At 34.8% G+C, this 25493-nt stretch overlaps 1 protein-coding gene across 2 annotated transcripts; it reads right to left on the bottom strand.

The window, feature by feature from the left end:
• Positions 1-1922: 1922 nt before the first annotated feature.
• On the bottom strand, positions 1923-25353 carry LOC106666373 (histone-lysine N-methyltransferase EHMT2). 2 transcript variants are annotated; one of them, XM_014393537.2, is made up of 16 exons: positions 25278-25353; positions 18145-19344; positions 17964-18020; positions 17866-17900; positions 16436-16884; positions 13562-13753; positions 13434-13501; positions 13152-13372; positions 10594-10925; positions 10306-10512; positions 10102-10246; positions 7267-7378; positions 7036-7207; positions 2925-3003; positions 2685-2863; positions 1923-2629 (listed from the first exon to the last, which is right to left on the bottom strand). In XM_014393537.2, the coding sequence occupies exons 2-16, from the start codon at positions 19286-19288 to the stop codon at positions 2479-2481; spliced, it is 3543 nt and encodes a 1180-aa protein (XP_014249023.1). In that variant the 5' UTR covers positions 19289-19344; positions 25278-25353; the 3' UTR covers positions 1923-2478. The 2 variants fall into 2 exon arrangements, with proteins under 2 accessions (XP_014249023.1, XP_014249022.1); XM_014393536.2 differs by lacking the exon at positions 25278-25353 and adding an exon at positions 24883-25164.
• Between the last annotated feature and the right edge of the window lie 140 nt (positions 25354-25493).

The following is a 25493-nucleotide window of genomic DNA, read 5'->3' as shown; positions in this document are numbered from 1 at the left end:
AAGGTGTCCAATTCGTATTTGCCAAGCTAGAAATTTTTTAGGTTTGAAAATCATGGCTTTTTAATTAATCAATCACAATACGAAAAAATATTGTAAATAGGTTTGATCACTTGTCTGTGACACCTGAGTAGTTGGATGTTAACCTCCTGTATAACAGATATTACTACTTTAAATAGATCATTCCCGTTTACTATTTAATACTACTTAATACCTGAAAGAATTAATCTGAAAAAAAAAACTGGCAATACAAAATAAATATAAAATAATGTTAACAAAAACGACCTTAGTTCTTGATTTTTTTTTAATAATAACAATATAACAGATTTTGATTTACACCAAATTTTAGACTTTTATTTAAATAATATTTTACATACAAATTAATTCTTAATTGAAAATTATTTTTATTATAGTATTTATTACCATACTTCTGTGAGTAGGACTATCTTTCCCATAAAGTTGGACGTACTCACCCCAACTCAAAAACATTTCTATTAATTTCTTGTTGGCCGATCAATCAAAAGGGAGGAAAAAAAATTTTTCAAGCCTAATCTCATTTGAAAAATCCATGCTAAATCAAGGAGAGGATAGGCTTGAGCTCAAACTGGCATGGACAAGTTTAAGCGTTTAAAAAGGATTTGATTGTTTTTTTTTTGTTTTTTTTTTTTGGGGGGGGGGGCGGGGCTTTCTTTTTGTACTCTGACTTCCCAGTCCCAGAGGCTTGAGTAAGTACTAAGTAGTTTGGGTGTGCGAGGGGAAGAATGAGCCATGACAAAAGGGGAAAGGACCTGGACCAAGTTTTTTATTTATTCAATTTTTTTCCAATAGTTTAATTTTATTTTTATTGTTGCATTTTTTTTATTACTCCAAGGGTTCAGTTTCCCAGGAAAAACTGTGATTTGATTTTTCGAAGAGAGAAGCCAACCCGGGAAAATCATTGAGCCTCAGGCACCAAGAGATTGCCAATGGTCCGAGAAAGAACCCAAACATCCTGTCAGGAGACTGCTTTACAGTGTCAGAAATTGAATTACAGTGCATCTTTCTATAATTTAAGGTATGGGGATGATGCTTCCTGTGGTCGTAACTTAATACATATGCCCCCTGGTTCATTGGGCAGTTGTGTCGTAGTAGCAATCGTTTTATGTAAAATTGCATTTGGTTCAAGCCGCAAATGACGATAAATCAATAAAGGCGCAGGTCTAAAAAAAAAAATAATAATAATAATATACCTTACAGTAGAGCGCTGTGTCAACACCTCAACTGTTTCAGCCACTGATGCCCTCAAATGGAATTATTATTTTTACTCGAGTGTTTTTCAACACCTTGAAGATTTGGTTGAATCGGATGAGTCTTTTTATTTATTCCCAAGAAGAAAAACAGAATAGACTTTTTTAATTGGTTGATTAGAATATATTGTGGGATTAGAGAGAAGGCAATTAAAATAATTAGAAACAATCGTTATTATCTTCTTAAATCAAAGTCCTTGAACGTCTTTTCAAATGATTAAGACTGGCCGCAAGTTTATACAATTTAAATAATAATCTGTCTTTTTCCATAGTAAATCAAACATATCCTTGCAATAATTAAGAGAACAAGGGTGGCCAAATCATTAAGGCAATTAGCTAAAGGGGGACATTAGGTCATTAAGCAATTTTTAAAATGCCCTCTTGATCTCTTAACACTTTTACTTTTCCAGTTAATATGAGGTCAAGATTACAATTGAAAATGTGACAAGTTTTAAGTCATCATGAAAATATGTACTCAGTTTTGAATTGCTTTTTAAATATTTTATATGGTAATTGAAAGAAAATTTTAATAGAAAATCTTTTCAGTTGATCTTAAGTGTTTAAACAGGATTGTAATATTCCAAAATGTCCATACAACTTTTTAAAGTTCATATAGAATAGGAAGTTGATTTAAAAAAATTTAAAAATGACTAATAATTTATTCCAAGGAACAACCTTTTTACACACTGTCTAAAATTATATAAAATTAAATAACTAGTACAATAGAATATTCCATGAATTTATCAGTTACAAACAATAATAGTTCATGTTACAAACTAAAAAAAGGTAACAAAATGAACACGCTTCTGGAATTCAACATAAGTCTTAGAACAGAATGTCCAGAAAACGATTCCGCAATAAATTTTCTGATCAACAAATTGAACAGATAGGTCGCAAAATAAAGAGATCATGAGCAACAAATTTGGTGATTAATGGACCTTTTTCTAAATCACGCATATATTAAATTGTAACAATTCATGAAAACTGCATTTATAAGCAAAGAATAAGAACCATTCACAATTTAAGAATTATTTTTGGTTTTCAAAAATAAAATAAAATTTTATATACAACAAAACAGGTACAACAGAAAGTGTTAACAAATAAAAAAATTAAAAACCTTCCTGTTTTAATTGATGACAACATTTGCCTAGTGATTGAGTCGATTTGGAAAATTAGATGCTGAAAGACGTAAATTTCAAGTAAGTGACTCTTCCATTTCCATGCGCTCATTGTACCGCTCGAGCGTCTCATGAATCGTGTCCTCGGAGTATTTGCACATCTCTTCTTTACACTTGCACGTGAACGATTTGCCTTTAATGACCCAGAATTTCTCACCGTAATCATATCTGAAACAACGTTTATTTGAACAAACATCGCACCGATTACAAAATGCGCACCTACCCTAATTCCTCGTAGGGTTCGATGTCCCGAGCGGCAAACATGGCGATTCGAGGGAAGTGGAGGTCCCTGTGGCCAATGAAGACCCTCACAGGGGATAAGTTTGGTAGGCAACTGTGGTTTATAAATCGTGTTATGTTACCGTATTTCCTGGCATCTAAGCAGTAAGATTCGCCACCATCCTGGAATTATTAAAAACATTACAACCCTTGTTCAGCCCATATTTGTTTTTATACAAATTACCCTGTTATCGAGATCAAACAGATAAGAATCGTCCTCTCTCGTATCTGCTTCACAATCGGAAATTATTTCCCCTACATACCTATTATAAACAAACAATTTCACAAAATTCAGACATCAAATTATAGAAATATAGAAGAGATATTTAAAAATTCTCCTGATACTGTAAACATGAAAATAATCATTTAAACAAACAATTAGGCAGGGCAGTGTCAAGGCCGCCGTTGATTTAACATAAAACGTTTATTAGCTAATTGCTTTTAACATATTGGATTGAAATGAAAAGAAGACATGCATGTCAAATTTTATTTTAACATAAAACAGACACTGTATGATACATGGAATTTATTTAAACTAATAAGCAATGACAATTTTGCTTAGATTTGCTGTGATATGAAAAATAAAACATATAAGGCATAAAAACAATTACGATTAATTAAGGTTTTTATTGGGTTGTCCGGAAAATAATGCAGGATTTTAAGTTTTCATTAAAAAAAATCTATATAAAATATTCTGTTTACGTTTACAGGATTACTCATTTGTATNTCAAGTGGTAGAGCAGCGGCGTATCAAGCCGAAGATCGTGGGTTCGAATCCCGCTCGTGCCATTGACTTTTTTATCTCAACTAAAAACCTTAATTAATCTTAATATATTAATTGGTCAAGCGGACCACGAAATTAGTGAATTTCGTAAAAACAATGTCAATGGGTCTGGTTAACAAACAATATATAATGATGTTACCCCCATTGTTCTATGGGCACATATTTAACGACGAATAAGAATAAACAGCGTACTGTATTATATTTTTAAAAATGGAGAAAGGGGCGTCGGTGGCCACAACGGTTTAGGCACTGACTCAGCGCTCATCACTGTAAGATATAAAGATCCTGGGTTCGAATGCAAGGAAGCTGGATTCGAACCCGACATACTTTCAAATGGGCATTTTTCAAAAACACCAGCACCCCGAAGGTGATCAAGGGCACTTGATAAGTGGTTAGAGCAGTGGTGTATTTAGCCACAAAAAGGAGAGAAAATTCGAAAGGTTGTAGGTTGGGGTGGGGAGTTGGTGTCCGAGTGGATCGAAGTCACGGTAGCTCAAGTGGTTAGACCAGTGGCGTATTTAGCCGAAGGTCGTGGGTTCGAATCCCGCTTGTAACACTGGCTTTTTCATTTCAACCAAAACCTTACATAAAAAGATTAATCAATAGAAACAAATAATTTGGTCATTCAGACCACTAAATGTAACAGATTATTGAGTGAGATACGCTTTTCATGTTTTGGTGTTGTTGTGTTGGAAGGATAAAAAATTCCTTCAAATAGTGAACGAATTAGATACTCATACCCTGGTGCTTGGAGATATCGGAAGGATTTCATGTGTTAATTTCCACCTTAATTTTAGTTTAATACTAAATGTATGTGTTTCATCTTTTACTTCATTTTAGTATTTTTAGTTAGTATGTAAACAAGTCCATTTTATTTTTTTCGGTATTTTGAACAGGTTTCTTGTGAACTTAGGAGTAAAGCCAGAAACACACTACCCAATGCTACGCCATGCGACGCTACCCAATGCTACCCGACGCCTTGCCACATTTTGGTGGGGTGTGCACATCTATCTGACGCAAGTACATGTCATGTACAGTCCACAACGTTTGTCACAATAATCACAATCACAATCCCTCTTTTGTTCTTAATGCACTATTTTGAGCAAAACCTTGTACAGCCATGTAAAAAAATGTTAGTTAAATTTTATGAGCACAACCATCTAATAAATTGTTTGTTAAACTTAATTGTTTTAAATAAAGTTACTCCTAACCATCATAATAAACAATGTTTATAAAAACTTATGCATTTTTGATCTCGTTTAATTTGGTTTACATTAAAATAAAATGTAATTAATATAACGACAAAATTACATGTACTTAGTTTGAAATAAACTACAAAAAATATGAGTGTCCTGTTCTGATACTACCTGGTGATTACAAAATGGTGTAATTTTATGAGCAAAACCACGTAATAAATTGTTAGTTACATTTTATGAGCAAAACTATGAAATAAATTGTTAATTAAATTTTATGAGCAAAGCAGTGTAATAAATTGTTCCAATTTTAGTATATGTACTGCCGAAGCGAGTACAATAAATTGTTAGTTAAATTCATTATATCAAAAAATTGTATTCCGGTGTTTTAATTTCCTACCAAACCATTAAAATTAATTTTTTAAATAAAAACTAATTAATTTTTAATCACAGTTAATTTGGTTTATATTAAAATAAGTATGTTGTACTTAATATAACGACAATAATACATGTAGTTTGAATAAAAATATGAGTGTCCGGTTCTTTTGTCTTCGACAGTACTCGATGCGACCCGACGAAAATCTGGACAGTGGGGATAGCATAGCGTAGAGTAGGGTAGCGTCGCATAGCATCGAGTAGATGTGCACAGGGGTAATGCAACCTTATGGAAAATCAGAGTTTGGATTTGCGTAGGGTAGCATCGGGTAGCGTCGCATGGCGTAGCATCGGGTAAGTGTGTTTCTGGCTTAAGGCATGGCTGTGTGCTGAGTCCACTTTTGTTCTCATTATTTTTACATGACTTGCCAGCTGCTTTAGAATAAGGGATCAGTCTCAATTCAGTTTGTGAGTTATAACCAGCACACTTGTCTTTCTCGATGATTCACCTCGTGAAAATGGCTAAAACGAGACGGCGTTTCACAAGTAATTCTCGCATTTAGTAGTGTAAGTGATTTTTTCGCACAGTTTAAAAGGTTTTAAACAAGAAGGTTTTAGAATAGCTTTTAGAAGTTCGGGGTCACTAAAAAACATCCTTTCAAAACCTAAAGACAAGGTAGACAACTTGAAAAGCGGGGTTTACCAACTCAATTGTAATGACTGTAATATTAAATATATAGGTCAAAGCGGTAGAGAAATAAAAACGAGAGTAAAAGAACGTTTGCCTAAATCGAACAAATTTTCGGAATTCAAGGACCATCTAAAAGAAACAAAACATAATTTCAATTCAAATTTAAATAAAACAGTGTTACATAGTTTCAACAAAGGGAGAGAACTAGATTGGTTTGAAAAATTTGAAATTAAAAAATGTAAAATTGAACATGGTGATAAATGCAGTAATAACGTAACAGATTTTGATCTATTTTAAATATGTATATAAATAATATTAAACGTCCAAATAATTAAACTAATTATTCTAATTGTTATTATGTTTTATAATAATTTAATAATATTAAGGTATTATTCTATTTTTTATTTTTATTTTGTTTTTGTTTTTTTAATCTTTAATCACTAATTTACAATTAATTTCTTACAGTATTTACTATTACAATTGTTATTTGTGTTATAATTCCCGCTTTTCGCACGTTTAAATTGAACGCCATTAAAAACGCAGCTCCTCATTGGAACGTCGCGATAGCAGGGTTCACTACTGCAATTCATGTTGAGAGACGTGTTTGTGGAAACCCTTCAACCTGACGATGAGCTAAAGGGCTCGAAATCCGGATTGTTGCGAAACAACTTAATGTGAGTAGGAACCATCTTTTTTAAAAAGGATTGAACTCCACACTCACCCCACCATTTATAATTTCTATTTGGTTACTTGTGTGTGGCCCATAGCCTCCTCATTCCAACGAATGCATAATTTATATTTTCATCTTGCTTTTGCACAGGCTGAGGTGTCCTAAATTAAATTTCTAGTTTTTTTACAAGCTGATTCAATCTAGAAACTTCAAACACACAGCTGTGAGTTTCAGTGATGGAAAGGAGCCAGAGCGTCAGTTTTGGCCAATCAGCACCGTGCGTTCTCGCCACCAACCTCAAGCACCATCATGAATTCAAGGCCAGGGAGCTGACCATATAAGCTAAAAAATTAATCCTCCTGTCTCTGAGTCTAATTAACATTTTGGGCATTATTAAAGCAAGACAATATGCCATTTTGTTAAGGTACTGTTCTAGTTTCCATAAGTTTCAATGTGATTTTACAGAAGTTTCACAAAAATGAATAATTAAGGTGTGCCTATTGGCCTTATTAATAAATGTTTACATTTTTTATTAATAAAATTATAGTTTGTGAACTAATTAATATTTTAATTATAACTCACTCGCAGACGTATGAACCTTTTGGGATTGGACATAAAGTTATAACAGCCCACGATTTATCCTTAGTTTTCACCATTTGTAGCTTGACTTTAATGCCTTTCTGGACAACGCGATTCTTGCAGATCATAATGTTGCAGTTGCAGGCCTCACTGCATTCGAACAGCATCGGCGGATCTGCAAATAAAAATAGTTACAGGACGGAAATTACCGAAATTAAACTAAAAAAGACTTACCTTCAAAATTAAAGTCACTGCTCAACTTCCCTTTGTTGTCGTACCAACACTTACGACTGATCTTGCCACACATACAGCCTGACGTGTAACACATGTCATCGCATTTGCACGGCTAAAATCACATAAAACTACTAATTAAACACAAATTGTTTGATGTAAAAATTTGAACTAGTTTTAAACAACAGAAATTTAAAAACGGCATGTTTATTTAATAGTAACAATAGATCAAGAAGACTACTTGTACTTTTTAAGTTGTACAAAAATATAAAGAGATGAGAACATTTTCTATAGACTGTAAATAGAAAAAATCCCCACAAAGTGCCCTCCACCAAATAATAATATGGAGTGCAAAGAAAAACGTACTCAAAATAAAAAAGAATGAAAATAAGGACTAACATTTAAATGGAAGGATAAAACCACCTTGGTGAACATCCAATACCTTTGGTTCCAAGGTATGAATTTTTTTTTTTTTTTTTTTTTTTGGATACCAGGGACTGGAGGAGTTCCCTCCTGAGCACTGCAGCTGAGCTGTGTCAGCTTACTGTACTTTATCCCTGGCTCCATATTTTGGGGGAGGGCTCACAACACAAATGTGAACTTGAGCCCCCGTTGTACCAGTGTTCTTCCATCGAAGAAACTCATTTTTGAAGGGGGTTTGGTCCCTGAGATCCGATCCCGCCCCTTCCATTGATGAGTGCCGTGTCAACTTTTTTTCAATTGCGGCCACCGGTCCCCTTAGACGTCAGAAAAAGTCCAGAGGCGACGGTGGGGATCGAACCCACGACCGCGGGATCTACTAGCCGAGAGTCTGACGCCTTAACCACTCGGCTACCGCAGCCCCCAGGTATGAAATTAGCTAGATATTTTTATTAATAAAAAATTTCCACACCTATTTAACACCGTTCGGTGCAGCCGGTGTATTTCAATTTTACCCCTCCCAGACTGTAAAAATTTCTTTAGAAATCTTAAAGAAAAATTTTTAGAAAGTTTGACTCTATGATACTGGCGAAAGACTAAAGCTGTACTGAAAAGAAATGCACGGAGTTTTTCACAATAAAAGTTGAAGGGTATGGCAACATGACGAAAAAGGATGGAAACGAGCTACATTTTCAGATCTGCACAAGCAATTAAAGGGGCAGGAAGTATTGTATTAAATCCTATAATGGGGGGGTCACAATTGGTAAGACTGACAAGGTGACATCACTGTAAGGTAAAGTTCTGATATACTTAAGCATTTTTTTTTTTCAAAAACACCGGCACCCCGAAGGGTTCATATAACCTCATAGTTGAAAAAAATAAATAAATAAATCCTAAAATATGGAAAGATGCACTTCAATTTAATTTTTCAGAAATGACAGCAGAGCATTGTAAAAAGTACTCTCATGTCATCCAGGGTGTTATGGGATCCTCATCAAACCATCAACAAACCGCCCGGCCTCTGGACAGCTGGGGCTCAGTGAAGATTTTTTCCTGACGGCTTTTCTCTTATAGAAATCGGGTGCCACACTGTTTTTCCTGGGTAATAGTGAACACTCACGGTTAAATAAAAAAATAAATAAAAAATAAGAAGTGTAACAATGAAAAAAATTAATTAATTAAAGAAAATGAAAATAGATGTTTCAAAATAACAAAACTAAATGGTCAGAAAATAAATTTGAGTAAAAATAAAAGTTTGAACCTAATTCTGGTCCTTTTCCCTCTTGCCGCAGCTCGTTGCACTCCTTGCACACGTGAAATCTACTCATTCGAGCCTGCAGGGCTGGGAAATCGAAAGAAAAAAGAAAAGTAAAAAGACTACAATTGTCATTTTTTAATTCAAATTTGTCTATGTCCTTGTCCTCTGGCTCTAACCTAGCCAAGGTCACCCCTCAGCTAAATCTGTATCCGGCTGATCCCACCCAGCCTAATGTAAAAAAAAATTCTTTTTTTTCCACTTGTAACAAGGCCCTAATATCGAACTCCCAGTATCATGTTCAAAGGTTCAAAGAACAAACACCACAATATGTTTTTCACATATTTAAAATTAATGAGAATTACTCGCAAAACTCCATCTCGGGTTAACTGTTTCTATGAAGGCAAAACATTTTGCAACCTAAAAGCGAAACAAGGTGAGCCATCAGTTGTGCAAGACAAGTATGCTGTGTATAACTGCTGCATCAGACCTTGCTATCATAGCGATACATTTTTTTTTTTTTTTTTTTTTTTTTTTTTTTGTCCCATTTTGATGCTCATTTCCTTCCAAGCATCCTCTCTCTTGTTCTTGTTATGATGAGTTTTTATCTTTAGCATCCGACAATTGGAAGCTGTGGTACATTCGGATAAGTCAAACTAAGTCCTGTTGATTCATTCTCAACTCGAGAAAAGTGTGTTTACTTGGAGAGAAACAAACAAAGTGAAACACTGATGCACTCTAAAAAAACCATCAGCTGTCGGCTCCCCCGAAACATCCTCGTGCCAAAAGTTTCGCGAAACAGTTGCACAAGTGATTTTCGCACAGTGGAAACCCAGCTTGAGAACCAAGCAAGAAATTAGTAAGACCCCTCTAAAATCTAATTTATACATTTTAATGTAATACAACACGGATATTTGGGGACCACGGTAGCCGAGTGGTTAGCATGAGAGACTCTCACGCCGCGGTCGTAGGTTCGATTCCCACCGTCGCCTCTGGCCCTTTTTTCACGATAACCCCCCAATTTGAACACACATATAAGAATTGTCACCATGGCTAATATGCATAGATCATAACGCAAAAAAAAAAAAAAAAAACCACGGATATTTAAATGCATTCAACTTTCTTTATTTTTTATTATTTATTTTTTTATATATTCAACTTACATCTAATGATGTTATAGTCCTGTCGATTGTAATGTTCGAAGTGAAACAATTCTGAGTAATGTAGGTGTAATTGGTTGGCATAGGATCATCATCGACAGCATTAATGCACTGAATGGGATAATTTTCTCTTCCTCGGCTGATGTCGCTAATGAACAAAGATAAATAAGCATAAGGCAGTCAAAGGGATTACAAAATTCAACGTACTTGGACAATATCCTAGGGAAACTGTTGAACTTGAGCCTAATGTTATTTATTTTAAGATTTAGCTCGATTATTGTTAAACAATAAGAGTCTGGGTTGATGACACAATCTTTTGCAGTAAGACCCGCCTTGTTCATCATATCCACTCTGGCACCCCTGGCGAGTAAAAGTGTCACACATTCATCTGCACTTTGCCTTGCAGCTATATGACTAGAAAGTTAAAACATTTATTTACAATTTTTCATTTCGTTTATATGTTTGAGAAAGTTAAAAAATTTAAAGCAAACTTACAGAGGTGTATCGCCATGGGCATTTGAAAGATTAATGTTTGAGCCGTAATTCAGAAGGTCCTCGGTTATCTCCATACTTCCCGAGTACGCAGACCAATGTAGGGCGATGTTCATTTCCCCATCCCGGACGTGCGGGTCAGCCCGGTTCTCCAACAAATACCTCACGACTTTGGAATGGCGGTTCTCAGCGGCCCAGACGAGCGCGGTCCACCGTCCATCGTCGACAATGTTGACCAGAGAGTCAGGTGTGCTGATGAGCGTCAGCATGATATGGCAAGCCTCCACGTTACCAAGTTTGGCAGCAAAATGTAGTGCGGTCATTCCGTCTACACCCTTGGAAAACAAGAAAATGCTCATTTAATATGGTTGTCTGCATCCTTTGCTCGGCCATTTCGGTTGCCATGGGGGAACCGACCTATCACATAAAATAGCTCTCTGGTACTTAAAAATAAAGTAAATGATATATTTTTAGAAATTACAAAGATAAGATGAATCGACCATCTAGATATCAACAATTTGTAGAAATTAAGTGATACACCATTGTGTCACCCGCAGTCATTTCTACTTTCTAGTAGATGTAGGTTTCAAAAAAACATTTTCTTTATCGTGCCAATGTTTCGATCTTTATTAAGATGATCTTCAGGGCCTTGTGTTGTGAATAATTATCGACTAACGGTCACTACTCACCACACATTTCTACACGAGAAGAACGAAGAACATGGGATTCTATGAACAAATTTCAACTACATAAGGACACAAAGCTAAAAGCACTCTGAAGGACATCGCCAACAATGAGAAGAAACTCACATCGGCTATCAACCAGAGAACTTTTTTGTTGAAATGCAGACAACACAAGGCCCTCAATACAGATCAAAACGTTGGAACGATAAAGAAAATGTTTTTCTGAAACCTTCATTACTCCAGACTGCATCTCACGATTTCTGAATAATTATCGACTAACGGTCACTACTCACCACACATAATTAAATAATTTTTATAAAAACTCGTGAATTTTTATCCCGTTTAATTTGGTGTACATTAAAATAAGCATGTTGTAATTACTGTAACTACAAAATTACATATACATAGTTTGAAATAAACTACAAAAAATATGAGTGTCCACTTCTGGTGTAATTTATGAGCATAACCATGTAATAAATTGTTAGTTAAATTTAATTTTTTTAAATAAAGTTATTCCGGTGTTTCGTTAAATTTTCTGCTTAATTATCATAATTAAATCATTTTTATAAACACTCATGAATTTTTTATCTCATTTATCAATTACTGTAACTACAAAATATACAAGATATACATAGTTTGAAATAAACTACAAAAAATATGAGTGTCCGCTTCTAATTCAATTTCAACGAAAATGGTGTAATTTTATAAGAAAATCCATGAAATAAATTTTTAGTTAAATGCTATGAACAAATCCATGACATAAATTGTTAGTTAAATTTTATAAGCAAAATCATGTAACAAGTTTTAGTTAAATTTTATGAGCAAAACCATTAAATAAATTTTTAGTTAAATTTTATGAGCACAACTATGTAATAAATTGTTAGTTAAATTTAATTTTTTTAAAATAAAGTAATTAGTATTGATAAATTATTGTAAGTATTGATAAGTATTTTTCAAAAGTATTGATAAATTTTCTGCTTAATAATCATAATTAAATAATTTCAATAAAAACTCATGAATTTTTGATCTCATTTCATTTTGGTATAAATTGAAATAAGCATATTGTAATTATTGTAACTACAAAATTGCATATACATAGTTTGAAATAAACTACAAAAAATATGAGTGTCCGCTTCTGACGCTACTCGACAAAAATGGTGTAATTTGATGAGCAAAACCATGTAATAAATTGTTAGTTAAATTTTATGAGCACAACCATGTAATAAATTGTTAGTTAAATTTTATGAGCACAACCATGTAATAAATTGTTAGTTAAATTTTATGAGCAAAACGGTGTAATAAATTTTAGTTAAATTTTATGAGCAAAACCATGTAATAAATTTTAGTTAAATTTTATGAGCAAAACGGTGTAATAAATTTCAGTTAAATTTTATGAACAAAACCATGCAATAAATTTTAGTCAAATTTTATGAGCAAAACGGTGAAATAAATTGTTAGTTAAATTTTGTGAGCAAAACGGTGTAATAAATTTTAGTTAAATTTTATGAGCAAAACAGTGTAATAAATTTTAGTTAAATTTTATTAGCAAAACCATGTAATAAATTTTAGTTAAATTTAATGAGCGAAACCATGTAATAAATTGTTACTTAAATTCATTCTATCAATAAATGGTATTCCGGTGTTTTGATCAATTTTCTGCCAAACCTTTAAAATTATTATTTTTTTATTTTTTTTTTTTTTAATAAAAACATGAATTTTTGATCTCGCTTAATTTGGTTTATATTAAAATAGCATGTTGAAATAGATGAGTTGTGTATTAGCTGGGATATAATCAAGTGAGTAGTCTTTGCTGACAAAGAGGTGATTAAATTTTCTAAAATTTTACATTGAACAGTTAACATCCCACTTTTATATTACCTGTACAGTTAACGAAGCGCCAGCCTTGACTAGATATCTGACTATATGATTGTGGCCGTTTAGCGTAGCGGCCATGAGTGGGGTGAACTGGCCCTTATCAAGCGTATCGAGGTTTGTACCGGCCTGTACAAGAATGTGCACTGCAGCTAGGAACCCGCTGCCTGCTGCGGCATGCAGTGCTCCGAGACAGCCCGGCTCCCGGTTCGGGTTCATACCTTCAGCTTTATAAAAAATTGAAATAGTACCAGTGAAAATATTACAACTAAAATAATTATGAATTACCAATCATTATTAATATTTTCTCCACGTCCCCTGCTTTTGCAGCTTGATACAAATTTCGATATGTATACCTACAAAATTATATCATCTTTATACCATCCATAAAATGTAAAAAAATTAAGGATTACTACCTGACATCACTACGACCGATCGGTTGTTTTAAGTAATGTTTTAGTTGTTCTATTTCGGGTAACGGGATTCCTTCTGCAGTTATAACTCTCCCATTAGATAATAATAAACTATCCTCATGCAAAATTTTGTCTTCTCTACTTTTTGGTTTGTTTAGTTTTTCACCATATTGAAGTGATATCCTTGCCATTCGTCTAAACAAAAATTATTATACATTAAAATTAATCATTTTCATGGTTATACAAAATAGTGGTTTTTTATGTTAATTGAGTACCATTGAATTGAATACTATTAATTGAGTATTGAAACTTTTTGAATGCTCACTTTAGTGTTGTTTAGTTAAAATTCAGAATTTAATTCAAGAGAACTGCATATTTTTAAAACCAAGTGCAAGCATTTTATATCCCATATTCTTTTATAATAATGTAAATTACATATTAAGAAACATATTAAAACTTGAACTAGTTTCTCACCCCCAAAATCGGTGGTGGACATGTATTGTTTATATTTAATTTTCTACTTATTAACCATGTAATAAATTGTTAGTTAAATTCATTCTATCAATAAATAGCATTCCACTGCTTTGATCAATTTTCTGCCCAACCTTTAAAATTATTTGTTTAATAAAAACTAATTAATTTTTGATCTCGCTTAATTTGGCAATCTTATGGAAAATTGGACATTGGATTTGCATCAGGTTGTGCTTCAGGTAGTGTTGCATCAGGTGAGTGTTCCCACTTAAAAGGTAAAGGTCATGGTTTGAAGCCAGCGACCATGCATTCAAAACCGACATACTTACAGAGGTAAGTATAAGCTCCCCGAGGGTTCATACCTTCTATTTAAAATACCCTCTTAATAAAATAAAAACAATAAATAATAACAATTCAATGATATTTAAGTAAAGTGTAGTTTTATGTATTGTTTATTTACCAGGTAACCTATAAAGTTTGTGCAGGTTTAATGAGTTTAATTTTTTTAAATATTTTTTTTTAACAAACTAGTCTCCATCATCATCAAAATCTTCTCCCATCGAATTACTACCCCAGTTTTGCCCTTCTTACAAAAGTTTGAGGCCCAGTGCTTAAAAAATAAATTCAGCTCATTTTCCATCTATGATTATCGAACTCCCGATTGTGCATGATTGTCCATTGCTAAGAAAATGTGAGTTAGATGGGGCTAGATCTGGAAAATACCAAGGGTGTGGTAGTACTTTCCAGCAAAACTTTATTATCATCTTCTTTATTGTTCTGTCTGTAAGAGGTCTCGCTTTGGTACAATTACACCTTTTCCATTCACGAGAGCTCGTTGATTCTGCACTAGGACAAGAGATAATCAATACATTTCTGCGTTGATGGTCTGGCCACCTGGTTCGTAGTGCACAATGCCTGTTGTACTCCACTAAACACAAAGCCTTTTGATGGCGAACATTTGGTTTTTCATTGGTGATAGTCAATGGTAAGACCTCCCGATACAGGATCCATTGTTGTCATATATGACAAGCCGGTCAAAAAAACATGTCTACTTTTTACTGTGAAAGCAGTGATGATTAGTCACTGAAGCTTGTTACCGTCAGACAATTTATGAATCCATTTACTCAGCTTCCAAGTCTTACCAGGTCGATATAAGCTGGAGCGAATGGTTTCATTGTGTTGAACACCGGCAAGCTCCTGACTGTTTGACACGAATCAAGCAAAGCTTCCAATTCAGCATTATTCAAGAGAGAAGGTCTACCAGTTCATGCTCAATCTCCTCATTCCCAGAGGAAAATTTTTCAAACCACTTTTGGGCAGAGCGCTAACTTATTGTTTCATCAGTGTGCCCAATGAGAAGACACCTCTTCGTAATGGGTATTCTACCAGACCCCTTTTACCATTTTTGTGAAATAAAAGAAGTAACGGCACGGCACTACCTCGCAGAGTGCGATACGTACGCTAGGTCTAGATTCGAGACTTTTGAAGGAGAGGACATCACCAAATCACTCCCCGAGATTAAATGGTCCAAAATCATGGGGTTTGTGAACAAGTTCAAGAGATTTATGCAGGACACGTGAGCCGACCAAGTCCCGGACCTTTTAGGGATGGGGTATGAGTCTACCCAGGCATTAACCCCTCGGGTCTTGGTCGCCCACCCTGCATAATATATATACATTGTTTCATCACCGATTGCAATGCAAATTTTACGAGCTGCCTCGGCCGCCCTAGTACCGAGCTGAAATTCATTCAATAAGCACGCATGAATTATTGGTTTTGAAGCCGTGGGAAAAATACATTTTATAATTTACTGACAACTATTTAAGACACTTTTTCTTTATGAATTGACTCGTTATTTTTATAGTATTGCATAATAGATAACGCAAACATCTAACCCTATGTAAAAATCATAGAAATATTGATTATTACTGTAAATAAAAAAAATCACACAAACTTTTCTGGTTACCTGGTATTTAATTCTGAGTCCAAATTTTTTTTTGGCTGAATCAATTAAATTCACCACTTGTGCATATGAGGAGCATACCAAGAAATAAATTTTCTGCAGAACTCCATAGTCAATATTTGAATATTTTCTCTTATTACAAATGGTAAGAGAACTTATTTTATATGTATTTTAAGTCTGAATTTTATGTCAGAATAAAGAATGATTGTACCAATTTTAAAAATCTATAAGCCTCATAAAACTTTGTATGGGAGTAAAACAAATTATAGTTATTATTCATAATAATATTAAAATAAAGAAGTACTTTGTTGTACGTATTAAATTTAAAGGTATGAGCAAGGGAAAAGTCTCCTAAATCAAAGAGATTGAAAGAGAGTTCTGCAGTTCACATGTCAATACTATTTACTTTTTGTAAATTAATAAAAAGATATAAGTGTATTTACTCTCTGTTGATGGGTTTTTGAATAGGAAGGAACAATGGATATTTGTGGTTTTCCATTCTGAGCCGATGAAGTGCAAACTTGTCGGTAGAACAATGAGGGCATGAGGTGAAGACCTCCTTGCTGACTGTGCAATCGTTATGAAAGACGTGGTGGTTGATGCAGATGTTGAAGATCCCCTGGGTGCAGAACGTGCCACAGGGCGGGCAAGCGTTGTGGCCAAAAAGGCGCTGGATGTGCAACTGACAGAGCTGCATGTACGGCGTCCTTTTGGACGGGCGAAGCAACACTGTCTCGGCAGCGATCGGGTTACAACAGATGTAAAATTTATCGTCGAACGAGTCCACAGCTTGGCACATATCTGACAGTTGTAAGCTCCCTTGGCTTGGCCTCATTATTGTAAGAGACTCGCATTCACACAACTCCGAACGATTCTGCAGCCATTCTGAATGCTAATATATTGAAAAAGATATAATAAATATTAAATTTGATTTTTATTCCATTGGAAATTATTTTATTTAAAAATCTTTCAAGAATTTCATATTCTTATTGTCAAGCTGGTATTAAGATTAACTAACCAGGGTTTGAGATAAGTTTTCCATTTCTAGCAAAGAAATTAAAAAAAAAAAAACTTTCTGGCTATCTATGAATTATCTAATCCTTCAAATTGGAAGTAAATAAAAAAGATAAAGAAAATCGAGGGGAGATCTAGTTTTTGGACTGTTTGGTTGAACTGTACAGGATTTTCTTTTTCGCAAAGAAAAAATGTTCCTTTAAAAGCATACACGAAATCATTTATAAACGGAAAATATAATCATAAAAACAAAATATTTTCTAAGATTTTACGTTCAGAGATATTGAAAACAAAATACATGAAATTCCAAAGGTTAAACAATCTCAGCCCTTTTAATCTTAATGTTATTTCACTACAAACATTCCTGATAATGCAGAATAGAACAATAACAATGACTTGTTCAACATAAACAGGAGGTTCTGAACATAAATTGTTAAAATACGCATCCTTAGCAGACAAAGGATTATCTTTTTCTTTTTTTTTCTCCTCGAATAATCACAAAAATGGTACTATAATCTGGTCTTTTCCCATCTACCATTTTGCCCTGCCTTTCCTTGCTGGGTGGCCTGTCAGAGATTTTCGGCATTTAGCCGTATACTGGCAAGGATAGGCAGACCAAAATGATCAGTGATGATCAAATTACAGGTCCATCACCGCATAGAAAAGAGAAATTTCACAAAAAAAAATCGTACTGCTCATCAAATTTGCAGCATTTTATATTGAGAATAACTATTTGAATCCTTCTTACGGCAAGTTTTAATCAAATTTTGCTTCATGTAAAAACATTTTGAAAATTTTTTTTTTACAGAACTTAATATGTTATAAATTCATTAAATACTAAAAGAAAAACAATACTTACCAAAAGCGGATGATGTTTAACCACCATGCCATTACCTAAAAAAACAATAATTGGAAAACACATAATAAATCATAGATATTTACAATGAAAATACTTACCAGTCTCACGAATCTTTGGCTTGGCATCTACATCCTCAGATATAGAGTATTGATCATCTGTAAAACAAACAATGCTTTAACGATAAAAACTGAAGTAGAACTATTCCTTTTATACAATAATTTCTAAAAATACAAACCAATTAAATAAATAAAACATAACAGGTTTTTTTGTTTAAATTACCTTCTAGAATGTTGGAATTGTTGGGTTCTTTATGCCTTCCAGTCATTGACCTCTGAGAGTAGCGATGGTGTCTGAAATCTTCAACTGAGCTATCATCCAGGTCACTCCCTTCTGAAGTCGCTCTTGACCCTCGTTTGAGGTCAGTTCCGTAAGTCTCACTATCGCCTTGCGATCGTGTTTTGATCGATTTCCTCTGTGGCCTGTGAGGCTCTTCGTGCAGTCTTGTCGACCTGCGTTGTGGCTTGTCATCAGGCGGGTTAAGAGAACTGAACGATTTCTCTTTTCGAGCGATCGCATTCTGCAATACAGATTCCCGGGAAAAATCTTTCGAAGTGCGTCGTGACGATCGTTTCACGGCCATTTCTTCAAATCTTTCCGAGTAACGTACATGCCTACGAGTTCTTTTTTCCAATGGCTCGTCGCTAATTAATGTTAAATCCACGGACTGCCTTGTCCTCCTGGTTCTTTTGCGTTTTTTTGGAGGTTCTTCTATTATTACAGTCGCAGTCTGAGAACTATCCGTTTCTTCCTTCGATTCTTGCTGAAACATGCTCACACCCTCAACATGATCCATTGAAAGGACTTTTTCTTCTAATTCTTCTTCCTTCTCATCTTTTTCATTAGAATCTTCCACTGCTTTTCCTTCTTCCTCAACTCTCCTTTCTTTTTCTTCCTCTTCTTCTTTTCCTTCATCATCTTTTTCTTCTTCCTCGTCCTTTTCTTCGTCTTCCTCTTTTTCTTCTTCTTCTTTTTCTACTTTTTCCTCTAATTCTTCATGTTCTTTTTCATTTTCTACTGTTTCATCTTCTTTATCTTCTTTTTCTTCTTCAACTCCTCCTTTTTCTTTTACTTCTTCATCTCTTTCTTCCTCTTCCTCATTATTTTTATTTATTCGTTCTTGCACTTCTGGCACATTCTCGTCTTGTATTGTTTCTTCTTCCTCGTCATCCTTCTCTTTGGGCTCTGTTTTCTCTTCGTTAGCATTACCTGTCGCTTTATTAAACTCACTTTTCATTTCATAGAGTATCTTTTTAATGAGTATGCTGTCGACTTTGTCGCTTTCGCTATTTGCTGAGCCGGGACCTTCAAATTCACCAAGATCATCATCCAAATCATCAAGATGAAGAGTGAACTCACCCATCATGTTTAAATTTAACTCAACTGTTAGCAGGACTAGATTTCCATCTTTAGGTGCACCGACTGTAATAGAAATATCAGTTGGATAGACAAAAATTTGAGACTTTAAAAAATAATGTAAAATTCTGATTTAAACATAGTTACCATGAGAAGTAAATAAATAGTTAAAACATATTTGTTTTTATTTTTACCCCACATCCGACTAAAAATTTAGGATAACACATGCAAAAAAGAATAATAAATTCCAACATAAAATAAAATTCATAATTACATCAATTGGAGTTCAAGGAATTTAATCTTTGCCATCCCATCAACAAGGAAAACCCGCAAAGCACAATTATTCCTAATTCTCAAAGCAGAGGAGAAAGAGCATATTTAATGAAAAGATGATGGAGTAGGAAATAAATTATCTTTTCCACAATAGACATTTATTACGTCAGACCGTTTTGGTCTAATATAGACCCCACTTCTTAGTGACTTTTTATACAAAGTGGTTTGATGGTTTTTTACATTTTTATAAGTTCAGAAGTGGATGTCTGAACGACTATGAACTTGGCAAATAGCCTATCAAGAATAGCCTTTTGTGGAAAAGACAATTTATTTTCTACCCAGCATCTTATAATTGTTCCACTATGGCATCAACATAGAGAAGAAATTGAATTAATAAATTAGAACAGCGATACAAGCGTCATACACGAATTACGCACGGGCACCTTCTAGCAGGAAAGCGACCGCATAGGTGCCCATTATGCAAGGATAGAGTAACAGTCGAGCACCTTTTCAATTGTAGAAGGCTCAACGTTTATAGGCAATATTTTGGAATGTCATCGGACCTGTGTGTGGTCTTGGGGCAGCAGCGGGCACAAATCGTTGTACCGGTACTTCAGGGCTATAGGGATTTTCAAATGTATATAGTTTATGTGTGTTTGTGCTGTGCTTGTGTTGTGTCTGAAGTGTTTGTGTCGTGTTGGGTGGTGTTTATGTTAATATATTAGGATGAATGTAATTTATTAGTTCAATAATTTCGTGGTCCGCTTGGCCAATTAATACATTACAATTAATTAAGGTTTTTAGTTGAGATGAAAAAAAAGTTAATGGCACGAGCGGGATTTGAACCCACGATCTTCGGCTGGATACGCCGCTGCTCTACCACTTGAGCTATCGTGACCTCGATCCACTCAGACATCAACTTCCCATCTCAACCGCACCTTATGAGTTTTCCCTCCTTTTTGCCATTTTTCAAATGTAATTTATTAGCGTGAAAGGAAGGGGTTATTTACCCCACCCCGAGGAATATCAAGTACTCTGGGGTGAGTGTGTGACGTCTGGAGAGTAAAAGTAAGTTAGCAAGAATGGAGTGGGTTCAACAACGCCCCGAGGAATATCGAGTATTTTGGGGGAGTGAATGTGACCAGACTTCTATGTTTGTGGCGATATATATATGTTACGTATTGTATGTTGTGTATCTATTCTTAAATTGACAACCTGAGGTATTAACAAGAGGCTAGCTTTTTAAAATAATGACGTAATATACAAGTAAAAGCAGAGAGTCAGTAACCAGATCGAAATGCTCAAATGGCTGGTTCAATACAAAATACGCGAGAAGAGAGGAAAGAGAAGGAATACACGCGGAGGGTCGGCGATGACCTCAGCTGTTTGTCGGCCCATAAACCTTCCACTTTATATACAGAACAGCGATTACCAAAGTCTAGGGTGGGGCTATCCAAACCACGGTCTGCAGACCCTAACTAGGGTTTTTTTTTAAAACAAGGAACTTTTATAAAAAGTAATATTCACAAAAATAAACAGGGAATAAATAAATAAAATTAAAAAAATAACAATGAATACAATAATCGAAAGTTTTTATTTTGCAGCAGAGTCATTGTGTTCTTCATAGACAGGCTTTAGTTATGAAGCAAATGCCAGGCTATTTTTAGATAAGTTTTGGATGATTCTATTCAAATTATTAATTATATCAAGTATCAGCCAATAAAGACGAGACTTTTCGTAATATTATGTGCCGTTATGGGAAGCCTTCACCATACAAAAGTGAGGATGTCTGACTTGCGCTTAAGCATTTTTACAATTACACGAATTACATTCTGAAGTCTTATTTCTGTAGATTGGACCACAATTTCAAATTGGCCAACGGTTTCAAAGATGGGAATGTATACTGTCGAGTTTATTAGATATTTTCATTAAAATGAATCAGATGAGCTTTTTTTGAACTGGAAGAGTATCACAATTTTCGATGCTAATGGCAAAGTTCACGCATTCAAAAGAAAAATCCAGTTTTGGGTTGAATCTGTTGAGAAGGAAGAAGTTGAATGTTTTCCTGTTTTAAATTACTTTGTAAAAGAAAGAAAACTGGAGCATATGGTCGATTGATGAAATATCTACTTCGAAGTTGGAAGATGTACTTTGATCATTAATTCCCATCAACTCTAGATACAATACTGCAAGACCATGAATGGGTGGCCAAACAGGTTTTCAATTTTGAAAAAACAAAACAGTCTATCTTCAAGGAATATGAATGTTTGAAATCTACTTTCGAGCCTGATCCATACCCCATTTTTTATTCTGTCCGAAAACAAAAAATTTCAACCGCTCGTTGAAAAAGCAAAACGTGTAATTTTTCCATTTGCCACAACTTAGCTATGCGAATTTTCTATCAATAAATACCGAAGCTATCAAGATGCTGACCCCGACATCCTTCTCTATCAAAAATTAAACCGAACATATCCAAACCGTGCAGGCTAAAACAATCTCACTCTTCCCATTAATCTATTAACGCTCAAATTACACTTTTTGAAATTGGCTCGAGTTTCATATATCGATTCCGTTCTGTCCAATTTGATTTTTGTGTTCCGGATTTTGTAAATAAAGTTATGTCAATCTAACGTTTGTTTTCATAGTGATATCCCTCTCCATCACCTACTTAGGAATAGACTTGGCTAATGCTAATTTATAAAACTTTAATTTACCACATGTACTATAAGTATCAAATTTTAAATACTTGAATGCAAGGGTCTTTTTTCGTTGGTCTTGGATTTTGTTCGGTAAAAGAGGTCCGCTGGCTGAAAAGTTTGGGAAGCCCTGGTCTAGGACATCAAGATCATTTTAAACTTTATCTTTTTAGGGGGTGTCAGTGGGCGCAACAGTTTAGGCGTTGGTGCGGTGCTCATTACTGCAAAGTCCTGGGTTCGAATCGTGCATAGCCATCTGGAATATGCATGTGTTGTGCGGTCCCCTTTCCTTGTCGTTGAGATTAGCAACTTAGAAAAAGAACAAAGGAAAGCAACCATGATAATGGCTTTCAGGTTTGAATTATTTTTCAGCAGAAAGGGCATTTCAGTGACCATAACAAGCAAATTCAAGGTAAGGCTCTACACAAACTTGCTTTTATTACTAAGTTTTTTGAAGATTGTCAAAATGACTTGGCAATTAAAATATTATATCAAACCCTTGAGTCATCTGGAATATGCAAGTGTCTTGCGGTCCCCTTTCCGTGTCAGTGAGATTAGCGACATTGGGAAAAAAATAAAAATAAAAATTTAAAAAATAATAGAATTATAGAGAATAATAGCCTTCAGATTTAGTCTTGCAGATCTGAATTACTTTTCAATAGAAAGGGCGATTTCAGTGACCATGACAACTAAATTCGAGGTAAGGCTCTATGCAAACTTGGTTTTCTGAAAATTTTAAAAATTACTTGACAGTTAAAATATTATATGAATCCCTCGTCCAAAGCCATCTGGAATATGCAGGGATCTTGCGGTCCCCTTTCCATGTCAGAAAAAGAACATAAGAAAGCAACCAGGATAATGACCTTCAGATTTGGTCTTGCAAATCTGAATTATTTGTCAAGATTGAACTGGCTTGGTCTGGAGTCGCCTAGTTCCTGCCATATTTCTGCTGACCTAATGGGGTTGGAAATTATGTAATGGTGATATCCAAAAATAGCATTTATCACTGTGTGTCTCAGCGATCAATAAGCCTAGGGGTTACTATGGATGCGAATTCTGACAAAATTTTGTCCTGAGTTCATCCGAACAAATACTTGTTTTCCAATGAAAGTGTTTACTTTGGCAGCGAAGTGCATGTGAGAACATGCACGATGTCATCAGAACCATCAAGCGTTCAAACCAGTTGGAATATTTCGTGGGTTCTGGCATTAAACTGAATAATCTCGTTTTTGAGAATCGGTGTTTGTGGGACATGAACGACAAAAAATATCACAACAAAAAATATCGGCAAAAGTAGAAGAAAGTTGGTGAAGAAATCAACACAAATCTTGTCATAACATTTGAAACTTTCCCTTATCATGGAAAATAACTGGTTAACATGCTCTGTTTTCCCACCACCTATCAATGATAGGTTAATCAACAGACTTTCAAGAAAATAAAACTCGTTAAGGTTGTTGGCGTGTAGGTTGAGAAGGGGAGTTGGAATCCGAATGGATCAAAGTCAAAATAGCTCAAGTGGTTAAAGCAGCAGCTATTGAGCCGAAAGTCATGGGTTCGAATCCGGCTCGTGACACTGATTTTTTCATCTCAACCAAGACCTTACACAAAAAGAATAACTCGTTAAAAGAAGTAATTTGGTCAAACCACTAAACCGATTTAAAACACGTTCGTTCATTTTGCTAGGAGGCAGAAACGTAATATCATAAAGCGCACAATGTAACCTTGTTCGGAAAAGGATTTCGGCCGTACTCGTCAGAACAAAATTTCATCGGAATTCGCATCCATAGTAACCGTAGCCTACAGAACCATAAATTGTTCTTTGTCCCACATTGCCGAACAGAATATGGACCAAACTTCCCTCTACCGAGGATGACATTGCTGAATCGTTATTCCGATGAAAAATATTTATTTCACGATTCCTTGCATTCAGTTAAAATCAAATGAAAACGTATAAAGGAATCCTTAAGCCATGTTTTGGTTATCTGTTTAATTACTCAATTGTATCGTTGTGCTTTTCTTATTCACTTTGTTGGAGTTATATTTTTTAAAGAAATATATTTTAAAAAAGGGCAGAGGGAATATCATATATATAATACTTAAACAGTATGGAGTGTTTAAATAAAAATCTTTTATGAAAAACACATTAAATAGAAATTTATAATTATTTTCTGTATATATATTTTTTTATATATTCTGTTGAGTTTTTCATGTAAGGTTTTTTCTTAAATTTTCTTTCTTTTTAATAAAATTTACCTTGTAATTAAAATCACAAGTTTGTAATTAAAATGAGTGTCGCTTTGCTTGAAATGGAAGATGGAATAAAGGAAACAAGAACAGGATGTTTTATTATTTCTAATGAAAATTAATAAATAAAAAGTTGGAAAGAGAAACAAAGCATTGCCTCTCTAATTGGAAAGAGAGGCTATAAAACAGAGAAAACCCGGCTTTCGAAGACAAAGAAAAACGCGTAATATTCCAGGAGAAACTCGGGACAAAACAAGGGCATAGGATAGACTTAGGGAAGTAGCCTAACCTCGGTGGGCTTCGCCGTCCGGCACGAAAAAAGGCCGGAAATAAGAAAAAAAAGTCGGCCGGACGATCGAGTAAAAGTTGAAAAGACCTTAAAATCAATTACCTCGTCGTTCAGTCGATGATCCCGGTCCAGATGCCGTCCGTCTCCCGGGACAGAAATCGCAGCGACGGCCTCAGCGGACCTTCATGGCGGCGGACAACAAACCCACTCGGCCACTTCCCAATTTACCATACCAGTATCGGCGTATCGCAGTATCGCGCCGTCCTATTTCCTCTGCGATTTTCCCTTCTTAAAACGCCTATCTTTACGCCTAGCAAGTCTAAAAAGAAAAGAAAAAAACGTCCTTTTTCGGTATTTTTGAACCTGCGAACGAACTCGACGGCCCGAAGGATCTTGAGCTATTTTGCTATATTTTTAGAAGAAAAAAAACCCGACGGCGGTTTATTTCTTCGCGACGAAGTTTTTTTTTAATTTATCAAAAGGAAGAAAGACTTTACCTTTTTTCTTTTAGCTTTTCCTTTTTTCGTACTTTTTCTTGATACTCGTCCTATCGCGACTCGGAGCGAAATAAAGAGACTCGACGTCTAAGCGCTTCTAATCTATGTTTCGGAATTTGTCGCTCTCATCATCAACCCGGCAGATGAAGAAACGCGGCCCTCCATTAAAAAAAGAAAGCCGTTCGATTATTTTCCATAAGCTGGAAGAAAAGAAAC

Source organism: Cimex lectularius, unplaced genomic scaffold, assembly GCF_000648675.2.
Source record: "Cimex lectularius strain Harlan isolate CLEC.00 unplaced genomic scaffold, Clec_2.1 scaffold62, whole genome shotgun sequence".
Taxonomy (NCBI): domain Eukaryota; kingdom Metazoa; phylum Arthropoda; class Insecta; order Hemiptera; family Cimicidae; genus Cimex; species Cimex lectularius.
The sequence above is the reverse complement of the archived record's forward strand: the minus strand, read 5'-3'. Positions and strand labels throughout refer to the sequence as shown.

Coding starts and splice junctions, on each gene's coding strand:
- LOC106666373 (XM_014393537.2), bottom strand. CDS start 19,288: ATGATGGGTGAGTTCACTCTTCATCTTGATGATTTGGATGATGATCTT. Junction 10,513..10,593: donor GCCCATGGCGATACACCTCT/GTAAGTTTGCTT, acceptor TTAACTTTCTAG/TCATATAGCTGCAAGGCAAA. Junction 2,864..2,924: donor TGTTTGATCTCGATAACAGG/GTAATTTGTATA, acceptor TAATAATTCCAG/GATGGTGGCGAATCTTACTG.